Below are 17,830 nucleotides of genomic sequence, written 5' to 3'. Positions count from 1 at the left end.
CCCCAAAATATTGATCAAAACCAATGTAGCCTCTGGTAAATTATGGAATACCTCGGAGATTAGAAAACCCAGTGGAATGAAATCTCCCCCAATGTGTGTGGAGTGAAACACATACAGCAATCAAAAATAAAAAAAAAAACACTTGGACCAAAATAAAAAATACTCATTCAAATAACCACATCAACCCTTCCAATCTGTTCACCCTGATCATTATACAAGACCACCCAACTCACTCACCAATGGCGGTAGAAAAGGGTAAACGTCTGAAAGAACTTTATTGACTAACAGGAAGTTGACCCCCATCAGCAACTTGTGGTCAAGGTAATTGTGTACTGGATCTCGCAACAGAGAAAAGAAAACGATTGCATTAAAAAAACATCACTCACCACTGTAGCAAAATTGGAGGCATGGTTTCTTTTAGAAATGTGTCATCTCATTCAAGCAAAAATAACTGGTCTTTTATTAAAAATGAACAAAATAAACAAGTAGTGGCCTGTGTGAAATAATGAATCAAAAAGGTAGAGAATCAAATAAACAGCCCTTGTTTACACTTTGAAAGAACAACTGACAGCATAACGTATTTGATGTAATGTTCGATGTTTCCTTATAAACACATCCACCAAAAGCAAACGTACGAAATCAAACCATCTTACAATTAGACCATGCATATCCGAAAGCATGCTAGACAGTGTATATTGCATTGAAGTCGGGAGGGACTTTAACAAAATCTGCAAAATAGATGGCAGCCTATATATAGATTACTCTGGCTCTTTCTTGATCCTCTGAACCTTTTCAGATAGTCCAAAAATATCACCACTACCATTGTGATGCAAGGTTGTATTTTTCAAGTGGTTGTAACTGTTCTGTAAGTTTACAAAATTGATATTTGCTTCTCTATCGGCATCTCCCTTGAAAGACATGTGTGTTGCATTGTCCATTAACTGAGATTCACCCCAGCCGTTCCTGCCCCATGCTTCTGGATTGCCAACAGCATGACCCCCTTTCTGTAACATGTAATATAATATTGGGTTCGTTTTGGTAAGCCTAGGAGAGTCTCTTCCAAATTCCCTCTTTTCCATACCCGTGATTACCCACCTGATTGGGCCTTTGTCAGCTGTAGTGGTACTGAACTGACCTACCTCAGGTCTAGGACCCAGATTGCTAAAATGTTCAGGAAGGGGATGAGCAGGGCTGCTCGCAACAGATGTATAGGGAGGTGTCCTTTGATCTATACAATTAGTCTGAGAGACATGGTTACCCATTAGTGCATTTAATGAGGAAGTGCTATAATCTGGCTTGTGTGCCATGCTGGTTTGGCCTCCGTTCATCCAGCCTTCAGTTGTGATCCTATGCTGCGTCATATCTCTAATGCAGTTCTCAGAAAGAAGTAATTGCTTCAACACGTTAAATCCCTTGCTTTCTCTGGCTAAACTTTGCTTTCCAGTTTCATTATGCGAGCTGTGAACTGCATTGTATTTCAAATCAGAATCAAGTCTATCACAGTTCACCTCTTGCTGGTGTGGTAAAGGCCTGTATGAGGCATCACTTGGGGAAGCATGCCTACTTTGACCTTCGGACACATTGCCCTTCATCCGTTTGGTCTGACATTCTGAAGGCTCTATGCATGGAACTTTCCGCTTCTTCGGAATTGTACAGTGATTTTTGGTCTCCATGAACGTAAAATCACACATTTTTGGATGGGTATCCATAGCATCAGTGGGATAGTCATCGTGGTTCTGTCTCAACAAACGGCTCAATAGGCCATTTCTTGAAAAAGAAAAATCCTGAGGAGAATGAGGCTCACGCTTACAGGTATCTAGAGATGGTGAGGGATTTGGCGATCGAAATACTCCTACAACGTTGTTATTTTTTGTGTTTACTTGCTGTGTGTGGGGGTTACAGCCTGCAGTTGGAACTTCCTCGGATGGCTCAGTTTTTACTTGTACTGCAAGTATTTGCCCATTTACACACTTTTCAGATGGGCTTTGTAGATCATCTTGGTTTAATCGTTTCTTAGTCTTTTTCTCACTCTTGCTTGGAGTACCAAGTAGAAGTTGAAGCACAGTGCGCCTTTCAAGCAAGTTCTCAATTTCTGAACCCGAAAATCTAGGGTCAGCAAGCGTGGATGGATTACTGAACATCTTGTTTTCCTCAAGAACAGTTGCTCTGTTTTGGAGAAGAGGACTGCTTCTTCGATTAATTAAACCCACAGTTTTTTCTGCACTACCATTCATCTGCTTTTTGCCCATTTTCGGTTCTTCCACACTAGAAGATGTTTGTATGCCACACTGAGCTAAATTCTGCAAAAGCTTGCTTGCACTAAAACTGGCACTATTTTTTGCAGGTTCACTTGTAAGCGGTTTTGGGGTCTGTGGTTCTTTGCTTTTACTGAGATCCATCAGGTGCTTTGATGCTGGATTGTTTATTCTTTCCAGTTGACTATTACATATAGAAGAAGGCGGAGAATCTGCTTTTGTGGTCAGGGACTGGTGAGAAAGATTGATTGGTGAATCTGCTTTCGTACAATTAAATAAAGGTGGAGTGTTTAATGGAGTTGCTCGATGTATGTGGATGTTGTCAGCACTGGGAATACCAGCTTGTACATTTATTTTTGCCAGATTAACAGCCTTTTGTGATCTGTGAATTTCAGGACTTGTATCCATATGTTCATCACTCTTGTGCCCGAGAAGTAACTGAAGCAAGGTAACTTTTTGAAGTGGTTTGAATGGACTACTGTCTGACAAACTTTCAGTTTCCTTGGTGTGTTCAAATCCTTGAACCTTTGGATCCCAATTTTGAAGTAACGACTGAGTGAGATTATCAAATGAGGGACACCGTGCCAATTCCGTATTGTCTTGCCGCTGTTTAAAAGATAAATCTATTGGGACACAATTTGAATGGGAACTCTCATCGTCACTACTGTCATCTTCCGTAAAACTCGGATTATTGTCTGAAAATTCATCTATAGTAGTTGGTGTTCTACTGGTTTCACGCATTGTGCACATCTCGTTTGGTGGGTGAATTTTGTTTTTCTGTATAACATTTTGACTTTTTAGAAGATGTAAAAGCAAACTATTGTTGAGGGAAGGTTTTGAATGATTTCTTTCAGATGGGTGCTTGTAATTTGTTTTAGGGGGTGAACCTAGGATGCTAGTAGGGCTCGGAAAAGGAGGGATATTGCTTGCACTAGGTATGGCATTGGGTGGGGTTCTTGATTGACCATTGATGTTCGACATTCTACTTGACAACTGGAAATGACCAAGATCTTGCTGGGCACTTTCTTGTAGTCTGGCCATTGCGGCAAGTCTTTCACTTGCTAGCTGACTTGCAGTCTGCGCTTTCATGGCATGTTCTTGAGAGTACTGCTGCAGATGAGCTTCACTCGAAAGTAGTAATGCAAGCTGGCTACAGGCCACACTTGGTTTTGGTGAAGTAGCAGGACTAGATCTTTTTTCCACCATGCTTGCGACGGCCTGTAGTCTAGCTGCACAGGACAGTGGTTCTGCAACTCCTCCTTTGGTGGTGCTCTGTCCTGTTTTGGGAGAGTCAATAAACCCACCATTGTGATTTTGTGACAAATCAGGAAGATGCTCTGCCTTTGCATCTTTTGCTTTGTTTTTCTTCAACAGAGTCTTCAAATGACTTGATGCAACACCATAGCACCTGGTGTCCTTTTCCTTCTGTAAAGTCTCTGGATGATGAGAAAAACTCTGGTCACTGATGCTCTGCCGTATCTGCTGTGACAGAGCAACCGTTTGCAGTCGTGAGCTAAAAGACTGGAGCAAAGAAGCAAGCAAGGTGCTATCCTGTTTGGCTTTCGGCACATTCTCAACCATTCCAGTTAACAAAGCTTCATTTTTCCCATTTAATTGCACCGCAGGATCGGAGAGACGCCTTCTTTTTGCTGCATGCCAATCGTCCGAAGACTGCAGCAGTCGTGCTTTTTTGAGATGCAGCAGTCCGGATCCTTGATAGACAGTGCTGTTGAGAACGGATCCATTTCCGTGGCAACTGGACAACATATTTCCAGACAGTATAGACTTCTGATCCTCTGTGGGGCGCTCAGAAGATCCATCGTCAACTGCAGTACCTGAGCCTGATGCTGCTTGATGCATTAGTAATCCTTCTAGATAGGTTAGAACAACAGAATCCTCTTGCAACTCAGAGCCAAGCTCTTCTCCATGAGTCATGTTCAACCGGAAATCTCCTCAAAAGGTTGTTTCTGTACTTCCTTTTAAATCTTCCGAGGGGTGGTGCAAAAAGATGGGTATTTAAAAAAGGTATGCTCGCTTATGCATGGAAGTGCAAAATATTAAATCATGAACAGATCTTCTAATGACCATGTATGAATGTTGAAATAAAAAAATGTCGAAATGTCATTTGCATCCACGTATTGTGTGTACCACCGTCAATTCTTTTCCAAAGGTAGTGCATCTCAAGCAAGTGATTGTCTTTTTCCAGCAATTCGGAGAACCCATTCATTCGCTTTCTCACAGGGCATCTAGAAACAAAAAGAACACAATTAGAAAAAGTATGAAAAGAAAGCAGATTGCAAATCAAACAATTACTCTATTGCCATAGCTTTTAGGAACAACAAATATAGTTTTATGTCTCAGCAGCGGGGAATTAGAAGGTAAGGAAAATCAAAGAATGAAAAATGGGCAGAATAGAAAGACTGACTGTTTTCATATGATAAAACCTGCAGCCGCGTTCATTTCTCCAATCAAAAAACACACTAAAAGAATGCCAATACCAACAACAAGCTCTCAAGACAATTCTGTCTCCCCTAGATTTGTATCATAACAACGCAGACTTTATAGTGGTCAATACTTGAGGCTGGCAATGGCCTGCCAGCTTTCTAAAGCCCAAGGTTTGCACAGCACTTCGAGTACTCGGGGTCTGTCCAAATAGCTTGCTTTAGGGGTGCGAACCGTTCTTTTAAAAAGGACATTCGGTCACACAACAGAAGCCCAAATGGCTTTAAAATAAGACCATTAATCAAGATGAAAGCAATGGAAATAGTAAAGGGTGCCACCCTTTTTTCCATTTCTAATAGAGATATATGAGCTGTCAAGATGTGATGTCGGTTGGAGCAGCTGCTGGCAAAGGTAAAATCAGGGTATAGAAGAGGGGGCCGCAAGTGCAGGTTTTTGGGAGAGTAGGTGGGAGAGGAAGCAGGTCTGGGCACTGGATGAGAAAAAACAAGGTGGACCTGCGCGGAGGGTGGGAAGAGTACTCTAGATATTTTTGGTGGATTGGGCCCACGTTCATGACCTCTCGATTATCAGTTCCTCTCGACCCATTTCACATTCTATAGGTAAGCCAAGCACAAGATTGATCTTCAACTGGAAAAAAATAGGCTTACACAACTTGTGTGTGCAAAACATCGGTTCGGACACCACCTACGACTAGAAAAGAACTATGGAAGGTTATCAAACTCTTTCAAGCCAATCCATTTTGAACGTAAATATGAACATTTCTAACGGAATTGAAAATAACAAATCTGCACTACTAACAAAATATCACCTGGAACGTAATGTTAATATGAAAGTTACTGCTTCCCTCCCCAAATCCTGGTGAGCAGTGAAACATTCTCCGACTTTTCAGAAACTAATAATCATCATAAATGTCCATGTGGTGATTTCAGTCTGCCGTCATATTGAAATGAGTGCTTAATACCCTTTAATTAGGAGTTTAGAAGACAACATATTGTATTCATTTATAAATGGATCCCAAAGCCAGAAAACAAGTACACCAGTAATGAACGTTAAAATAGCTCACAGAAAATCAGTTCTCCAACCCTACATTGCTCTGCATTTTGCATATTTTGTGACAGTTATGAAGTACAAATAAAATAAACACGACCCAAACAGCCAAGAAATGTTTAGGTATCCACATGCAAGCTCTAAATAACTGAAAAGCACGTACGATTATGAACAGTTCTGATGTAACAACTCCTGTTGCTTACGGGGGTTCTAGTACTGCATGGGCGGGTGTGTAGGGGAAGGAGCTGGCTGCTGAAAGCAGTCATGGAAAAAGGGAATGTGATGTGTTTTAAACTGATTGCGTGTGTGTCGATATCAGCAACGGGTATCAATTGGTTGCATTAACTCACCAGGTCAAACTCTAAGAGGCTGAAAATGTGCCAACATTTGATATAGGTTACTGTTGAAACCCTAAATCGTGGCTCACAAAATTAACATGAATTCAAACGGTGTTTGCATAGGACTTCAGCTGTCTGTAATATGGCTGGCCAACCCCTCATTGAAGCCAACAAACAGTAACACATGCATAGCAAAATAATAAACCCATATACTGCTAGCTACTCATTGAGACCCTTTAATCACCTTGTCCACCAACCATAAGGAGATCAATATCTAATGGCTAAACCAACTCTAATTAACAGCAAGAAAGAAAGGCTTGTACTTGGTACAGATATACATTTATCATCCCAATAATTTTTTTCGAATGCAATGGTCATCTAATCACTTGAAGTCGATATATTACATATCCAATCTCATTGACAAAGACAGAATTTGTTTAAGGTACTGGATAAATGTAAGACATTAATTAAATGTAATCCCCATTGAATAACTTCAGATTGGATTTGTATCTTGGACTGGAATTTCATGTAAACTAACCCTAACAAAACTACATTTAAAGAAAAGCTAAATTAGCTAATGCAATGTAGCGGCTATAATTATAGTGGGCTGACATGTGAAAACTGAACACGCAGACATACACATTCATAAGTATTCTGCATGGAGATCAAAAGCTATCTGATAACAGGAGTTACATTTGTTGAGTCCTACACTAGACTATTGTTGTTACCGGTAACAACCTTACACAAAGGAGCATTTTCCTTTTACATATAAACTCAAAATGGCCCACTTAGTTTGAACTCTGGGTAAGATAAGCTGTAGGCTTTTATCAGAGGGGTTCAGCTCTCATGAGGCATGAAAAGGGAATGAACAGATCCCTTATCATCATGGTTACTAAATTACTGTGTGGACCCAGCTGTCCATTAAAGGACTTTATTTTATTGTCCTAAAGTAACAAGAAAATATAGCAACTCAGCTCCATTTGGTGAACTTGTGTTTTTTAAGAGGGTAAGATCAATATGTTCAGGGAATGGTGGATCAGAAAAGTGCTTTCAGGGAATGGTGGATCAGAAAAGTGTTTTTTTAATACAAGAGGACTTAACAGCTTCATATCTGACCCTGGCAAGGAAATCTGCTCTATGGAGACTCTTGAATGAGCCTTTTTCACATGGCAGCAGATGTGTTCTATCGATACCAGGACCATGGCAAAGTAGGTCATTTTTTGTAGAATTAGGAATTTGTTTTTAAAGTAGAAATAAGGAAATACATCAATAGCTCTCATTTTTTAACCCTTGGCTGATTTGAAAACTGAAAACAGTGCCAAGGTGAGATGGAGAACAATATACATGTAAAAAAGGATATATTGAATTATTAGTACATTTACATATGTTCATAACTTATGCTTGCATGCACAAAAACGAATGATACCCGAATTCAAAAGGCTATTTCAATTCTGAATAGATAATTCTTATTAATGGTACAGGTCCATTCAGAGAACTAGGAAAGACATATTTCAGTCCAATTTGATAATTCCTGAAAAGGGGGGGGGGGGCTTTCAGAGCAAATACATCAAATGAGATGTTCAAATACAGTGGGGCAATTGAAGCAACAGAGTAGGATCCTAGTGGGCACAAGTGAAGGGAAATTATCAGAGGCTCTGTACAAACTAGAATTGTCATATCAAATGATGCTGCATGAGTGATGTTTGCTGAGATATTATGATGAAACAATGTAAGGGTTTTTTTTATTTTTAAATGCAGCAAATGAAGAGAGCCTGCCCAAAGGAGAAAGGTGGACTGGGGTTCCAACAACTGGAAAAATCTGATGGAAGTGTTCAGAATGACAAGACCATTCCCTAAGAAAGAACCAGATTACCTGAACGGGATTTTGGACAGATCAAAAGGAAGAAGCGCTTGCCTGAAGGAGTGCCTATAGCTGGTTGAGGTCATTCTCCATCTTGGGCCTTTGAAAGACAAACCACAAGTGCATAAAATAATCCCAGAGCATTTAAACCAATGTCCCAAGAATTAATTTAATCATGGTGCGCAATTAAACTTATTTTGGGCAACCCCTTTTCATGAGTCAAGATACGTGGAAGCAGATTTAAAAGATTGTAAAATTGTGCAGGGTATTTTTGTTTCTGACAGTAGCCAAATAGGGTCTGCGACAGTGAAGTACAACTTCTCTAAAAGACTTGCAGGGATTGATAAACTGTGGCCTCTGAAAACCAGTTCACATAAAAGGAAATGACTGAATGCGGAATATAAAGAGGTTGGTTTCTCCCATTCGTTAAGAAAATGTTAAATTAAAAATAAAATGAGACAAACCCACAAAACATTCTTGTACCTATGCCCAAACCCGAAACCAATAGTTTACCACCGATTGTGTCCAGAATTTGAGGCAATCTGTCGCAGAATTTAAGTATTGTTGAGACAATTTTCATTGATGCCAACATGTCGATGATTTCAGACAAAAGGAAGTGAATTGCTTTGTTTAATACTTTATTCTAAGAAAGGTTGTCGGATTCAAAAGAGAAAATCAATATAATTGTGCATGTTCGTATTGAAGAGGACCTTACTCTTTTGCCTAGCATAGTCCTTCAGATTTCTTTTATATGTATGGATGTTTAGGTGAAGTAAAAACAAAACATTACCGAAACAATAGCAGGCACGTTGTCCCTTTTCTGTAAACAAAATGTATTTATGTGAAATATTGGGGGTGACTTACCAATCATTGAATGTTAGGAGACCATCTGTACTTTATTTAATTATTATTTTAAACAAAAACAGAAGTCCGATTAAAAACAGCCTGTTTCATTGCACATATTTTGGGGTGGGGAGTATTAGATCAGGAATGGTGCCCTGTATAATGAAGAGGAAATGCATTCCAAAGATAGAAGTCACGATAAAAGGGACGAGACACCTTCAATGGACTGATCCAATATGGAGATGGGATGAAATGGCATTGCTTATTTTCCTCAAGTAGCCATAGATCTTCTCAAACCTGCACTTTAAATTACGTAGCAAAGCCCTATTTAGGGCTAGTTTTCAATCACAGTAATATGCTAATATCCCACATTGAAAGAGTACCATTTGTTTTAATTTCCCAGATTAATAGGCTTGGCCCATGGAGGCATGTAGATGAGTCTAGAACTGCGGGTTATAGGATACACATAGCCTATTATAGAGCTGTAGGATTGCTTCTAAACATAACAAATGTGCTTTTCATCTTCATACGCCAGTTTTAAAGGAGCCATCAACTGAAGCCAACTTGAGAATTGTCTAGTTAAAACGAACGAGGTTTAGGACTGGCTACTATAATGGGGATGGGCCTCATAATATATGCAGAATAATAAATTAAATTACCAGACCACGTACCAAGAACCAAAGCGCAAGACATTTTTTTGCTGTGCAATAGAGCCAGTTTAGCAATTTGGTGCACCACAGGAAATGTGTTAAAATCAATAGTCATTAGATCTTGATATCTCCTTATGATCAGTGGAGAATGCGCTTATGCTGTCGGGCCAAATGGGTTAATTTCCCCATATCTACAAAACGTGGCAGATCTCTTCTCCACAGCTTTCTAAACGACATGTTGCGCTCCAACCTCTGAAGTTCTTTTCTTGCACACTTCTCACAAGACTTCATTGTTGCCGTGATTGAAGCACTTGTTGATTATGCATACCGTGATCATAGATTAAAGCAGCGAGTTACTAGCAAATGCTTTCTCATTCAAATAGATATTCATAGATTTGAGTTTGAAGGAAGACTCTTTTTGGCAATGAAGTCTTAATTCGTGTAATGGAAGTTTAATGATTGCATTGTTTGAGGTGTGGAATGGTTGGGTCGGGGAAAATGGAAGGACACTAAGAAAAAAAGTGGTGCTGTCCTTTTTTGTGTTTAAGGTAGAATGACATATTTGAGGTCTTTTTAGGTTAAGTGACTGAATTGTGATTTTATGTGTTTTGTTTGCAAATGTGAAATAGTTCTTCGAACTAGTGAACACATTATACATTTAAAAAGAAAATATCAATGGTAAGCTGCTTGCAGAACGGAAGGCTGTTAAGACATTTATAGACACGGAAAGCGGCCAAGGTTCGAATTATTTAAAGAAAATACCATTTGGTATTGGCCCAATTTCAATTTCTTTTGTTAACAGTTACATCATGTACAAATACTTCCAAAATACACAGATCACCTCCACATACAGTAAAATTTGAGGGGTGCACAATGGAGTAGCCACATCAACATTATGAATAAACGTTTGGGCCTTACACTTTCTATATGCAAAAACGCCCTTCCCATATGCTAAGCGGGTGCGTCTGCATTAGTGCCAATGGGAAAGTTCCATTTGCAAATTCGTGTGTGGCCACGGATGGAAATGGTATGTATTGCAACATGTGTGCATCAATGAATCTCTGATAATTGGGCTGAAACCTTTCTCCTGAAAAAAAAAATAATAATCCAGAGCTCTGATCCATGCCAATCACGTCCACAGTGCACAGCACGGTTTATTGGAGAGAAAAATTATTTCATCAAGTATTAAATAAACCTATTCCAATATTACGGTGCATGGCACATAGATTCACTTTTAAGACATTGAACCTTTAACTAAAAAGGTGCCAGTTTGCTATAACAAAAACAATCAATTCAGATTCACAGACTTGACCAACTCCAATAGTTAAGACAGACTACGATCATCGGATGCATCAATTAATGCTTTGCATTCTCTGGCAGTGCCTTTTCTCATCTATTTATGTGCCTAACTTGACGGAGTTTGTAAGAATGTGGGACAAAAAAAAAATAAACAATAGTATCAAGGAATATATTTTACATAGTAACCAACATGACCCATTCCAATCTGCAGGTACTTATCCTGTCCTGCTTTTTTCTTTGCATTCTGGGACTTGTAGTCAGTGTTTCATAACAGGACCGGATAAGCACCTACAGATTGGAATGGGTCATGTTGGCAACTGTGTATTTGATGCTACCTTACAAAGTTTGCATACGGCTTCCAAGCAGTTTGAGCTCCTGGGTTTTTCAGAAAAGCAGCGTATTGTGCCTCCATCAGTGATCTACAGTCTATGAGTGAAGGGCAGACCGAGGAAAAGAAGAGGTATCAAAGGACAAACGGGGAAGACATACGTTGGCAAGTCAAAATTAGAGTGGGGGTAATGCTTGAAAATGCTTGGGTGCATGACCATCCAATAAGCATGGAGCCTGCTGGGATTAAGTAGAAACACAAGGTGTCTATGTATAAGTGAGAATTTACTTGTGGGCAAGGTTTAACATAGAATAGTATAGACTATAGTGTGTAGCTGCGTGATAAGAGTCCAGAAATGGCAGAGCAAGAACATAGGGGTAGGAAAGAGTCAAAGGGAGACCATCTGTTTGGATGTGCTGCCAAGCTTTCACCCGAATTAGATGAAATGTTTTATCGCCTCAGTGTGTGGATTTCTTCAGTGGGTAAACATGCAATATAGCAGCTGGTAAAAACACCACCTAAATGAGAAGTAAGGCTTTTTCCAGTGAGCCTATGACATTAACAAGTGTCCTTTCCCAGGGATCTTGCTCGGCAAGTCATTTTCCTGTAACATGAGGAACACAATGAGGGATGACCATGGGGGAGGCCTTGAAAAGACCGGCATGGAGCATGATCCGATTCAGCCCCCGCGGCCCAGATATTGCATAGTATGGATGATGGAGGTTGTGAAGTAGGCATAAAGATGTACAAGAAAAACATTGTAGCCCATATTAGTGATGCTACACACCAAGCACTTGCATTCTCAGATGGTGCATTAGTTAATGGAGACACGCACGCCACAACTATTTCACAAGAGACAGCATTGTAGTGCTACCATACTGCCCAAATCAAACACTGCTGGAAAGTGACCATGGCCACTTGCCCCTCACCTCACGCTTTTGCTTTGAATTGGGGCTCTGCAGACATGGACCCAACCGCAGGGACTAAATCTCAGTCTGCAAGTGTGGAATAACGGGGGTTGGGAATGATGCTAGATTTCTTGGACTGCTTGCAAGGATATGGAAAAAGTAAGGCAAGAGACCACAGGTGCAAACACGAGCCTGGAATCTCTCGCATAAATATCCGATTTTCCGAGAAGAAGCAAATCACGAATTTCATCCCCGGGACTGGACTGCTGTCTACAATTCTGTAGCTAGGGGAAAGGTATCGACTGTTTTTTGCAATTTCCTTTACATTCACAGTTCAGGGTCCACTTCAGGAATGGATAGATTTTTCAAACATGCATTGCTCTCGATTAGCAATTGGACGACTTGGCAAAGCGAACATGCAAAGAAATCAGTTGACGAGAACTTCTCCACGGCTTTTTCAACACATCCATCCTCCAACACTACTGCGCTACTGTATCAGATACCAATGCCCGATGCCAATGTGCTCCAGTGCTCTTGGAACAAGATCCCTGTTATACGCAATGAAAACAGAAAAAGAACGATGATCATTTACTTACAGATGTTAAACTATCAAGGTTAGGGGACAAGGGTTGAAATGCATTGCAGTAAATGGATTGCCTTTTAACCAAGATATGTGTTTGCTCTCGGTCATCAGATCACTGGGGATGGGTGATCAATGGCACGATTTTCATAATCTCTTAACAATCTTGTGAATAAATGGATTAATAGGTAGCGTTCATGTGGAAAGGGATCTGGAGCATGTGGCCAGGATAAAGCGATGCCTCCATTATTAGAAGTTACACCACACAGTGTGATTCACCAACAAGCACACACATGCATGCATGCAGTAAACATGCGACCTGGACATGGAAAGGTTTACACGTGATTCAAGCTAAAAGTTTGGCCTTCATGCAGAACTTGGAAAAATATAATGTAAAAGAACCGTTATCTCACGGCTTCTCCCCATGAAGGAATAGGATTCCCTTTCCACAATGCACTGATTTTCGATATGAAGTTATTGGGCACAATGAGAGCGTGCTATTGGTGGGACAACATTGATGGTAGTTCAATCTTGCCTACAAAAGGCAATGCAGTAATTTTGCCTGGGAGCCAAGCATGGGGTCCTCACAAATCCCACTCATTTATTTGCATGCCTCGATGAACAGCACACATCTACTAAGTCAATCTTCCTCATGGAAAGCTGCCTGCCTGATGCCATGTGTGTTGGGGTCCTGCCCTCCACTCGTTCCAAAATGTGCCCCAGGAGCGAATATACACATTGCAATATTGCTGCTAATCACAATATTGCTTGGATGGTCTCCTCCCTCGCTCCACCCCACGCCTTCCAGGACAGTATGTACTAGCAATTGATTAAGGAGAAGAGCAGAAAAAAACAAGCCGTCTCGTGCGGGTTTGTAACCATGCCATTCTGGCACAGCATCCAGTCTGCATAATTAAGACATTTTGTGCCTTCCAAATTCATGGAAATACGTGTGCTGGTCTCTCGGAAATATATAGACAAACTTAGCCACACCGTAAGTCTTCAGCGGAAATAATTGCCAACAAAAAAAGGTTAACTACTAATTAAAAGGTCGTAGAGTACTCGTACTAATCGTCAAGGATACTGTTTTTTTTATTTGGCACAATGACTAAAACAGCTAAATTCGGGAAGTTGTTTAGGGATAACTTTAATTGGGCAACAGGGATGGAACATTTAAAATTCGTCCCATGTGTGGGCACATTTAATCCTTCAGAGTTGGATGTTTGGATTGAGGAGGGCTCAGGGACAATCGAAGCAGGGACAGCCTGGGCAGTCGCCTGGGGTCCCACTGTCCAGGGGGCGACGCAGGCACCATGGCTTGCCTCGACTAATCTCGTTTCAAAGAGGGGCTGTGCTGCTTCCACGTACGTGGTTCGCTCTTCGGGTGTCCGAGTGAGGCCATGTTGACAGCGTCGGACAAATCACCCCCTACCAGCACCCATGAGGTGCTGAGAGCCCCATATTTACAGATTAGCAATAAGCACTTTCTTTTTTGTTTCATTAAAGTGCCAGTGATTTACAAGTGGTGGCTCATTTAAGTTATCATTGTTTTGGACAAGACAACTACAATACACCACACAAAACACTACATTATTTTCAGATGTTCATATTTAAACACACCAAAAAGCATATTTTTTATAGAATGTAATATTTTCATCACATCACATATGAAAACTGCATTTGTCAAACATTGAAACACTAACAGGAAACCTTCACACACATTGCATTTTGTTATGAAGTACATTTTCAAAACTCAAAGGCCATGTTTTGCCTTCTGTGGAATTGTATTCTGGGATTTATAGTCTCCCGTACAAAATCTGGGGTTGGGGGGGGGGGGGGTCGGGTGGTGAATGCCACAACTGTGCACCGTTTGCCAAACATATATTCCTAGAAGGATATATATATTTGTGCGAGTACCTTACTATGGTTTGTGTATTATCTTTATAAAACAGTATTGTTGAAAGGCAAACAAGGGGGTGAGGAGGTGAAATGATGAGAGGGCAAGGGAGTCCTATTTGCCCAGGATGTGGCAAGAAAGGTTGCAATCCTGAAGGTTATTTTCCCCGTTTGTGGCCATGTGCTGCTTTTCATGGCACAAGTAGAGTATACTCATAGGTGGATTGTGTCCACAAACTATTTTCAGAGGTCGGACACAACCCTCTTGGGTGTTCTTGAAGCCAGCAATCTTGCTCAAGGGTTCGACTAGCAAGATTTCACCCAGGTTGTCATGTTCACAGTGCAGATGCTTACCCACAAGACCACCTAAAAGTGTCATAAAAGGACAGGTCTCGTATTGGGATTTAGTTTTCCTGGGAATATTTCACTATAGATCGTTGGGTTTAAAAAGGTAGGCAACTTTTATACCTTGCCAGCGTAGTTCTTGAAAAATCTCCTAAGAGTATTTTTCTACTGTTGATTCATTTCTTTTTAAGCCCAATGCTCTTTTGTCTTGTGTACTTTCTTCTTAGGAGAAAGGTCTATTAAACTAAGATTGTATAGATGTTAATTTACTCTGCGTATAATTCATGGGTGCCAGTTTTCATGTTCATTATTGGGGCATAAATTCCCACACCGATTGTAGAAAAGGAACCTTACCCATCGCCATGTCAAAATACCAGATTTTATAGCACATTTTGCAGTAGGAATGGGAAAAAAACATGCTTTATAGGCAGATATAAAAGTATAACATCTCAGCAACAGTCAAGTAACCTGCCTAGTTGCCTTTACAACATTCTGCTACAGGATCCCCTGCTACTCCTGCACCCAGCAAACAGAGTTATTAAAGGTTTGTACTTAAAATCTTATTCAGTTGTCTGTGTGTACTTCATGATGACTTCACAGCCCTCAAGAGGCTGCCAACCTGTCTGTGATAAAGTCAAAAGAAATTCATATGCGAGTATGATCTAAAGGGTAATCCCGATGGGAGCGATACTACAAAGGGAATTAGAGGAAATCCTGGCCATGTTATTTTTCAGTACCATGTTATTTTTCAGTACCGAGGAGTAGGAATATATAAATTGATTGTGCATCCCGAGAAGTTAGAAAATATCAGAAATGTTATAGACTAGGTCCATGTTGTGTCTACAGCAAGACCCCTCCACCCCCCTTCAATCTTTCTGTGTAATAACATCTAGCACAGATTAATTCTTCGGGCGTTAAATGGACATTGCACTATGGGCAGAATAAAATTGAAGTCATTCCTGGGTATAACATCAAGTCAAATATTGTTGTTAAAAGTAAGTGTGCGACAAAAGAGAGAGGGTGATCATTTACCAACCATTCTCTCTCCGTTTAAGGTGCACATTAAAATTGAGAGAGATACTCTTTTAAGCAGTAATTAAAAAGAAACTGTACTAAAGGGAGCCTAGCCTACATACATGTTGGGGCATACATTTTCTTTCTACACGCCACCTACATACATGAAGGTCTAGTAGTCTGTTACAATTGAATTCTCAGAAAGCTGCTAAAATTCGGGCCTGTGTATTGCGTAAGGGGGTGGATTCTATGTTGAATAAACGGTAAGTAGCAAGTATTGGATAGGCAGGGATACTTTGAATTAATTTGTTGTTTTTCAGAAGAGAAAACAAACATACTCCTGGACTCTCATCCATGGTGCATGCACGCTCAGGGTGAATTCAATGTATTTATGCCTATGGGGATGTGTCTGCTACAATAGTCTCGATTTCTATTGCTTTGAAAACTGAGGTGATCATCATAACATTCGGATTTAATGGGCGTAGCACTTATTCATCATTTCCATTTGGTTAATAAACATACCTTCTGTGCAACCCCCTGTGTCTTGTCCCGAAGGGAGCTGTAAGGAATCAATGCTATTAAATTGGTGGTCCAGATTAATAAAAAGGACTTTATTGAATAAAGGAAAACTGTGCGTGCATCGATTGGGGTGGATGGAAATTTCCCCTGAAATGTTGTCCAATTCAAACAAACATCACGGAGAACAGTGTAATCTAAAGAAATGTAATTTCCAGAATAGAGTGGTATTAATGTCCGATATTGTGCTTTAGAGGTGGTAATTTCTTTCACTGGCCATGTGACAAATGTAGAAGCTTTAGAGGATCTCTGAACACAAAAAGCAAAAGAAATATAAGAAGACAAATTATAGTTGTGACTTTAAAAATAAGCAGGGGCAAATACAGACGGATATTTGACAAGTAAACAGCATGCAACCAGAAACCTATGTATTCTTCAAAAAGTACATACAAATGGAAAAAGTAGCCCTTAGCATGCCGTAAAAGAATATTGCAAGTCACTGAAGAGCTCCATTACCAAAGAGGAACGATGTAGAAAGCAAGAGTTTCTTTATAAGCATGGAATTCTGGTGTGGCATGGTAACTGTGGCCACACCATCATTCCCATCAATGGATGGCCTTGTGCTGAAAGATGTGGATAATCATGTTTGACAGAGAATAAATGTAGAGCATTTATGTTGGAACAATCTGCGACCAAAAAGTTTAAAAACAATGCATTTAAAAGTAATGTTTGAGGTATCGGATCAAACAACGGCTTTCCTCTTCATCAGGATTGCAAATCGAAACACTACAACAACGAGCTACTGCCAAACTAATGGCTGGGAATTGTCATAGGCATTTCAGAAGATAAGAATCTTAAAAAGTTGGGCATGACATTATTGGACAGCACTTAGGAGAGGTTCAATGTTACTTTAGTTCTGGTTGAATTGCGGGTTGCATCTGTCAAGACAAGCCTGCGTTCCATTAAATGTTATGGCAGGCTGTAGCCCACTCCTCCTGCTGCCTTTCTTTTTTGGATAAAAATCCCTCATTTACCCCACTTTGTTGCTTATGCATCCTCTCTGCAGCTGCTTGCGACAGCACGGAAAAGGAAACAAGAATGTGGCGTTAACACCCGATATGGCATGCCGGATCAGGCGTCAAGGCCATTAGCACCCCAGGTTAGCAAAGCACCTGGGGTGCTAAAAAAACAAAACAAAAACAATATTTTCAGTCATTGAACTGGATGCCTCGCGTCCCATTCAATGACTGAAAATACTGCCTTAAGATGGCTGCCATGGAAAGGGAAGTCTGAGCTCCGTATTGAGCCCCTCGTCCCTTTCCACAGCGGCCGCCGGCAGCACAGGGGAAGATGCAGTTGCAAGTGCCGGTACAGCTGAAAAAAGGTAAATGAGGCAATAAAGGTAAGTGGGGGAGGGGAATAAAAAGAAATAAGGGGACGGAGGGTTGAGAGGGGGTTGGAGGAGATGGCGGGGGAGCCAGCCGCCA

General features: G+C 40.5%; 1 protein-coding gene across 1 annotated transcript in view; it reads right to left on the bottom strand.

Annotated features, from left to right (window-relative positions):
• Positions 1–436: 436 nt before the first annotated feature.
• NRIP1 (nuclear receptor interacting protein 1) overlaps positions 437–17,830 on the bottom strand; it is a 204,782-nt gene continuing 187,388 nt past the window's right edge. The window contains exon 2 of the mRNA XM_069636414.1: positions 437–4,501. Coding sequence (XP_069492515.1) covers positions 759–4,190 — 3,432 coding nt within the window. The 5' untranslated portion in view covers positions 4,191–4,501 and the 3' untranslated portion in view covers positions 437–758. The remainder of the gene's footprint in view (positions 4,502–17,830) is intronic.

The sequence above is a fragment of the Ambystoma mexicanum genome, chromosome 7p (genome assembly GCF_040938575.1).
Source record: "Ambystoma mexicanum isolate Mex_15411 chromosome 7p, UKY_AmexF1_1, whole genome shotgun sequence".
Lineage (NCBI taxonomy): Eukaryota > Metazoa > Chordata > Amphibia > Caudata > Ambystomatidae > Ambystoma > Ambystoma mexicanum.
Note: the sequence above shows the minus strand (reverse complement) of the source record. Positions and strands in the feature narration are given on the sequence as shown.